General features: G+C 34.9%; 1 protein-coding gene across 2 annotated transcripts in view; it reads left to right on the top strand.

Moving 5' to 3' along the window:
- WRN (Werner syndrome, RecQ helicase-like) overlaps positions 1 to 8,224 on the top strand; it is a 122,245-nt gene that overhangs the window by 61,300 nt on the left and 52,721 nt on the right. For both annotated transcript variants that reach the window (XM_014537872.1, XM_014537871.1), the window contains exons 19-20: positions 2,269 to 2,375; positions 7,865 to 8,052. In XM_014537872.1, coding sequence (XP_014393358.1) covers positions 2,269 to 2,375; positions 7,865 to 8,052 — 295 coding nt within the window. The remainder of the gene's footprint in view (positions 1 to 2,268; positions 2,376 to 7,864; positions 8,053 to 8,224) is intronic.

Below are 8,224 nucleotides of genomic sequence, written 5' to 3'. Positions count from 1 at the left end.
AGCAGGTCGTTATTTGCCGAGGGGTCCCAGACTGCGAGAGGGCACAGGCCGGGCTGGGGGACCCCCCTCCCCCCGCCCCCCGAGTGCACAAATTTTTGTGCACCGGGCCTCTAGTTTGCATATAACTCTATGGGTAATTAACAGTTAACAATTTTTCTCATGGTATAATGAAAACAAATTTGTGTTTTTTTAGTATGTGTTAAATACCAACAGAAAAATGAAGGCAGAAAATAACACTAGATTAAATATATTGCCAAAAAGCACACCCATCAGCTGTTAAACTCCCTTATTGCAATTTGGTGTGTCTCTTACTAGGTTGTATGAAGTTCTTGTGAATATTTTACTTTAGATTAAGCCTAACTACCTTAGAGACACAAATTGCCTGGTTTTATAGTAAAAAGCTAGGGTCTGTGTCCATAGTGGTCTGGATGTATTTTGTCTGTTTTAGCATTTTCTTTGATGGAGTTAGTAATTAGCTTAAGTCTGTACTTAGATCCTTAGACAGGTAGTTCTAATTTTTTATTTTTATTATTTTTAATGGATTAAATTATGAACCCTGCAAGCATTGTGGCAGAATTCTCTGCATATTACAGATGAAAATGCTCTTTTTGTTTGCCTCTCAATGTTGAACAAAAGGTTGAGCATTCTTTTGGAAATATTTTTATTTGGCTTCTGTTTGCAGGAAGTTGTAAAATGCTCACAAAAGTGAATATATTCAGAATTTTATTTGTACAGTAGTCTGACACTTAGTTAATCAGATTTTTTTATGATAAATGTTACATTATTTAGGTATTATGGATTTATAACAGAAGCAGCAAACATAATTTGTAGGAGACTTCTTAAAATCAAACACATTTGTAATTGTCTTTTAACTTTGGAAATAAGGCTTGAGTGACAGGAATGCCAAAATGAAATATGTATAGGACTTGGTCAGACACTTGGACTTGCACATTTAAAGTGAAAGTTGGCAAAAGCTTGCCTAAACTCATTGTGAGGGACAAAGTTCAGCTTCATTAAAAGGTAGTTAATCAAACCTGTAACTTTTTTAAAAATTGATTTTAGAGAGAGGAAAGGAGAGAGCGAGAGAGAGAGAGAGAGAAAGGGAGAGAGAGAGAGAAATCAGTGTGAGAGACAAACATCAATCTGTTGCCCCTTGCACATACCCTGACCCTGGATTGAACCTGTAACCCAGGTTTGTGCCCTGACTGGGAATCCATCCTTCCACCTTTTGGTGTACAGAACGATCCTCCAACCAACTGAGCCACACAGGCCAGGGCCAAACCTGTAATTTTAAGGAAGGTTTTAAAATAAAGGAGGAGCCACCATCTTTGTTTTAACCTAAATCTGGCTTATTTAGTTTCTAAAGCCAAAATAACTATAGTGATAACATTGAATTTTCCTTAAGCACTCAATAGTAATCAGAGAATTTTGATGCTAATCAACCTACCTTACTCATATTTAGTAGGTTTCTTTTTTGCCTTCTTTCTTCTCCAACTCTATCATAGTTGGTAATCTCAATGAATTAAATTATTTATTTGAATCTCTCCCTCTTCTTTTAGAATGATGAGCTCCCCAAGATCATGGATTGCATTTTATTAATCTTTTTATTCCTAGAAAAGTGTTTGGATCATAGTGAACATTTAATAACCATATAATAATAGTGATGATTTTTTTAAATTGAGATCTCTTTTATGTCAGGTCCTATCTTAGCATTTTATGTGAGAGTGATCTAATTTAATCTTTAGAGTAACTAATAAATGTTAGGTACTATTATCTACTGTGTTTTAATACTGGCATTTTAGAGGAACTCTCTGGTGTGAAATGTGACCAATCATGGGTAGTCATGCACCTAATCTCACTAGAAATGTGTTGATCTATCTCCTGATGGCTAATCGAAGAGATAAAGTTAAAAGTATTATCAAAGAAAAATGGAACAGCTCTTTTCTTGGGGGGTTACCATTACAGATGGTTCATGAGTGATAGTCTTGAAGACAGGTAATAGTATTTCATTTTTCTGAGGAATAATGATATGTAAATGTTTCCTCCATACACTTTTAATCTATGTATTCCCGCTCTTCTCAGTAATGATTTTTGGTGTTAGCTGATGCTATTTATGCTTGTGTTTTTGTATGAACCAAATAGTTTGATTTGATTACTTATTCTTTGTATAATATATATTCTGAGTGAAGAAGGTAATATTGACTTAGATGAAGTTATTCCTTTTTGAACTATATTTCCCCCACTTATTTCTTTTTCTTCTTTTACTAGGTATTACTCTGATTGCTGTGGATGAGGCTCACTGTATTTCTGAGTGGGGTCATGACTTTAGAAATTCATTCAGGGAGTTGGGCTCTCTAAAGGCAGCATTCCCGTTGGTAAGCTTGCCAAGTACAATGTCTTTTACATCATCCTCTAGTATTTGTCTCCTCATTTGCTAGGTCCAGCTACCCTCTTCTTGGTTTTCTGCAATCATGCCAAGCATGCTCCTATGTTAGGGCTTTGTTCCTGCTCTTCCCTGTCCCTGAATATTTTCACCCAGGTAATTCACATGGTGTGATCCCTTAACTTCTCTCAGGTCTTTGCTGAAATATTACTTATTTAGGCCTCCTAGGCCACCATAGGAAAATTTCAAATTAACCCCTCCTCCAACATTCAATATTTCTCATATTCCTATTAGGGAGGAGTTTTTGATGGATTGCTTTATGAAATCTAGAACAGTATATGGCATATTGTGGGTGTTCCATAAATAATTGGGTAAATGAATAAATGAATCTGATGTGGAAGCTGATAATCAGATAAGTAACTTTCTCCCACAGGTAGTGAGTAGAAGAGTTGGCCAATAGCTACACAGTGGGAAACTGCTAGTTTCTAAAGCAAGCAATTTGAAATAAATATAAAACTTAGTTTCTGCCCTAAGATAGCTCATAATCCAGTAAAGATTAGATTCATACCTATAAAAATAGGAGCAATAACACCAAACAATCAGTGTTATGTGGAACAGTATGAATGATATAGAAAGATCAATAATGTTAATGGTACATGTATAGAAAAAGAAGATATTTGTATGGTGAAAGTCAGTAAGCCAGTGTACCTTAGGACTGCTTTCCAGTAATTTAGAATGGTTTTAAAAAAATAAGCTTTTGGATACTAAGAAGATTGCTTTCTGTAGTCCTTTCCTAGGCCTTTGAATCTAGAAGGATTGTGTTAGAGGAGTTTTAAATATTCTATGCAGCTCTTAAACACATTTTAGTGTTGAATTTAAGTCTTTTATTATGTCTGACTTTGGACTCCATTGGAAAATTTTCATTTCTTAGATGATTCAGTATAGCACAGAGTGTTTGTCAAGCAATGGCTCCGAAATCTTTTTCCCCTAGTGTTTTCCGGAATCCTTTTTATTAGCTAAGTGGTGAGAAATGCCACCTGGTGGTTGTGGGACTCCCATTTTCCTCACTGTTCTCAGTGTCTTTTTTTTCTCTTTCCCACTGCAATTACACTGGGACAATTGGTGTTAACCTGCAATGCTTCACACCACATTATTTCAATAAATCAAAAAATAGCAAAGAAATCACTAAACTGTTTGGTATAAAGATTCCAATTTGGAGAGAGTCAGAAGAAAGAGCACCCAGGCAGAAAGCTCTACATCAGTCTTAAAATCCCATCAAGTCCAAATAAGAGAACTTGTGAGATCCAGCAGACATGGTGGTTCTTTCCATTACTTTCTCTCCAGTGTATAGTACACACTCAGTAACTAATTGGAATGAATGAATGAAGAAGGAGAATGTTAACAGACAAGGACCGCCCGCAGCGGGTCTGCCTCAGACCAGCCCAAGTGTGTGCAGGAAAGATTTCACAACATGAGTCCGGGTGATTTTGAGAGTACATTTATTAATGCTGGGGTCAGTGAAACTAAGGAAGAGCTTGAGGTAGAAGAAATAACAGGAGAGGGTAGTGCTTTGCTTTGGCTTCTTAGACACATTATAGGAAAGAAGTGAGCCAAGGCAAGACTGCTGTTTGCTCAGTGGGAAGGTCATAGTGGAAGAAGTGAGCCACTGGGAACCACTTTTAGCTCCCTGGCAAATCAGGAAAGAGAGGGCCTTGGAGACAGGTTCAGGGGGAAGCCCGGGAGCTCCGCTGCTCCCCTGATTGTAAGTCTTGTGGGCGCCCTTAGATTTTAGGAGAAAGAAAATAAAAAGTTCATGTCCGAGAAAGGTCCTGTGCGTACTCCAGAGAGAATCCACACTGGCATCCTTAGTCTTGAGGGTTTTTATCTCTCCTCTGTGGGTGCAAAATTTAGGGAGGGAGAGTTTCAGAAGAATATTCATCAGCTTTTCAGGTGCGCTTATAATATGCTGATTCATCTGAATGAGCATATAGGGGAGTTTGGGATTAGTCTTTGGTTGGCTTTACTGTGTTACTTTTATCTTGGGTCTGTCTGGATTGAATCGGGTTTTTGTTATTTGTTCCCCAGACTTCATCTGTCCTTGGGTTTGGCTGGTACAACTGGCATTAATTGGGTCTCTGTTGCCTATCTCTCTAACCAGAGTAATTTAAGATATTTATTCTCTGGTTAGGGAGGAGAGGTAGAATCCATTTGTTCTCAAGTGTCCTTGGTCAAGGAAGATAAGGTTTTGCTGTCTGTAAGTTGTTCAAATTGTTTGGTTTTGTTAAATTATTTTGTCTCAGTTTCCCCATTCCTCTTGCCTAGGAATTTTCCTAGCTTCTTACTGTCCTGCCTTAGTATTATGGAGTATAGAGTTAGAATTAGCAACATGACCCAAATTTAGAAGCAGATGGAATAGTTATATTCTCTGAGTCTGTAGTTGTATACCATTGAAGTTTATATATGACTAAGTCATCCCTAAATTTATAGTCACAAGATTAATTTCTATTTTATTGTTTGTTTTAACAAAACTTGATACTTATTACCAAGGAAACATTTTTGCCAGCTTAAAGAATAAGAGTTTTATGAGTTAAGAACTTTATATAGGTGACAGTATAATTATCATCCAACCCAGTTTGCTTTTGACAATTAAAGGGTGCAAACTATTAATAATAAACTGGGAGCGTCCCAGCAAACCAGGATGTATGGTCACCTTTCTCATAACCAACCTATATATTATTTTTAAGCTTTATCCTCATTTATAAATTTTAAATGTCATAAAGCACAACAAGCTTCTAAGAGGAAAGATTCTATTCATTTCTGAAGTGAAAGTAAATAATTGTTGTTTCTTTAAGTTTAATATATCCCATTACTTTATTCTATTTTCTGTTTAGGGAAGCAACATTCTTAATTGTAACCTTTTAGAATCTTAGAGACAAAAGACTGAATTTACTGTGATTTTTTTTTTCACTGTTAGGTCACTTGAGTAGGGATTTTCTAGTGGCAAATGGGAATTTTTGTTAGAAGAGAGTCTAACATCTTGTAGCGTTCTCTCTATTTTGATGAAAAAACTGAGGCCAGGAGAAGTTAACCCTTGCCAAAGTCAGTGGCAAATCTGGGAGCAGTGCCCAGGGCTCTGGAGTTCTTGTATAGATTCTTTTTACTTGTTGCAATAACAGTAATAGCTGAAACTTTTTGAGTGCTTACTGTGTACTATGCATTATGTTCAGGACACAATATGTTTTATTTTATTTGGGCTTCACAATAACTTCATGAGATTGTTGCTATTATTTGTAGCCATTTTATAGAGGAGGAAACCAAAGTTTAGAGAGTGAAACAAACAGCTCAAAATCTCACATCTAGTTAGTGGCAAAGGCAGGATCTGAACTCAGGCAACTGAGTCTAAGCCAGAGGTTTTCACTAATGTGCTGCTATTTTGCCTGATTTTTCTGTTAACTTCTTCAAGAGGTGTCATGTTTCATGCTTCTTTCCTTATTTTCAGACATGGATTGCCCATCCACTCATATAGTACTTAGAACCAAACTAAACCCTCTTTTCCTATAGTTTTTATCCTGGAAACTTCTTTCTTTATCTGTATATGCAGTTAAACAGCAGGTATTTTATTAGTGCATTTATAAATTGTTTCAGTAAAGCACTTAAATTGATGAAAATGCTTTGTTGCTGTGTGGGTGAGACTGTGCATGTCCCAAGAATGCCTAATATTTAAACTTCCCTTGTTCTTAGTTTTATATTTGATATCAATATTTTTATTTTATATGTTTGATTAGAGAAACTAACTTCTTTATAAATTGGCCTATTCATCTCTAAACTGTAAGGCAGGTATTCTTTAAATTCAGAGAACTGTCTGATTATAAACCAGAAATTAATGAAGTTAATTTGGGGGTTACTGTTTTAAATAATTTAAGGATAGGGAATGCAAAAATGCTAATCACCTGGTCAAATTGGTTTTGTTACATTTTTTCCATGAAAAAAAAAAACGACTCCCAAACCTAATTGATACTTTTTACATGAACTTTGAGATAATTTTTTATTAGAGCTATATTGATTGTAAAAGTAGTTTTTAGTTTTTAACAAATTATTTTTCAAATTCTATAAGTGCTTTTTTTTTTTTTTTTTATAACAAATTGCACATACATTTTCACTTACATAAAAGAGAATTGCTTACACTGATTTTTGAAGTAGATGTAGTGTATCTGAGAGCAATTTTATGAGGATATTGGTAGCCCAGTTGGTTGGAGTGTCATCCTGATTTTTAAAGTTTTTTTTTTTTTTTTTTTTTTTTACAAATTGCACATACATTTTCACTTACATAAAAGAGAATTGCTTACACTGATTTTTGAAGTAGATGTAGTGTATCTGAGAGCAATTTTATGAGGATATTGGTAGCCCAGTTGGTTGGAGTGTCATCCTGATACACCAAGTTTGTGGGTTTGATCCCTGGTCAGGGCACATACAGGAATCAGCTATTGAAGACCAATGAATGCATAAATAGAATGGAGCAACAAATCGATGTTTCCCTCTCTCTCTCTCTCTCTAAAAAAAAGAATATTTTAAGAAAGTTGTATTCTTGGATATAGAACAGCTAATAATTTAGGAACAACTTTAAGACCTAGTCCACTTTTTTTCTGAGTATGAAACAATAGCATAGTTGATTATAACTCCCTATGAGAATAGGGACAAAAAATGTTAAATCTAGTTTCATGGGAGGTATGTTGTTATAACTTATTTAGAATTTCTGAAAGATTATGTATTCATATTTTTCCTGGTATGTGCTGTGCCTCCAGCTTTGGCTGCTAATCCAGTCAAAAAGTCTGTGCTAAGCTGAAAATAGAACATGACTTGGTTGCTCAAGGAATCAATTAATAATAGATGTTACATTTTATGCGTTTTTTTTATTTGTACTATGTCATGATTTACTTAGTGAAATTGGAGAGAAGATATTCTGGTCATTGAGAGCTTTGCTTCTAGATCTGAGAAGCTATAAACCAATATTTTTAATATCAGAGACAAAAAAGATTCATTGCTTTGCATAGTTAGATTTCCAGTGAATGAAAGAGTTTATAATTTGTGAATTACAGATTAATAAAAAACACGGCATAACAGAACCCCCATTTATAGCAGCACGGTTACAAATACATATAACAAATATTAAAAAAAATAAATGGAAAGGTAGATAGCTAGTAAGAAGCCTTAATTTAATAAGGCAAGGTAGACTACATTTTGAAATCTAATGGATTTAGTATATTATTTAAATGATTCATGATTTTTAAAAAGTAAATGTATTTTAGAGGCCGAGAAACACATAAGTAGGAAGTTTCTTCTCCAAAAAAGTTAATTTGAAAGTTGCATTTTTAAACACTACTTCTTCTGTCATTGTTTCACAGTGTCTTTGTAAAAAGGCAGTAGAATTTTTAGGAATGAATGAGCTCTCTCCTTTTTGAAAAATTGATGAACTTCATTCAGGTTCCAATAGTTGCTCTCACTGCTACTGCAAGTTCCTCCATCCGGGAAGACATTGTCCGTTGCTTAAACCTGAAGAATCCTCAGATTACCTGTACTGGTTTTGATAGACCAAACTTGTATTTAGAAGTTGGACAAAAAACTGGGAACATCCTTCAGGATCTGAAGCAATTTCTTGTCCAAAAAACAAGGTGAGGATTTCATGGTTGATAAATTTATTTTATTTTTCTACTATTTCATTCTAATGTGTTCTTAACATACTTCAAATTCTACTTAGTTTTGGTTCAAGTCAAGCGTGGCATTATATGATCAAAATAGTGACTGCGATAATTTTTGAAATAAGAAATGAATTCTAATATTTTT

The sequence above is a fragment of the Myotis brandtii genome, unplaced genomic scaffold, assembly GCF_000412655.1.
Source record: "Myotis brandtii unplaced genomic scaffold, ASM41265v1 scaffold185, whole genome shotgun sequence".
In the NCBI taxonomy this organism is placed as follows: Eukaryota; Metazoa; Chordata; class Mammalia; order Chiroptera; family Vespertilionidae; genus Myotis; species Myotis brandtii.
Note: the sequence above shows the minus strand (reverse complement) of the source record. Positions and strands in the feature narration are given on the sequence as shown.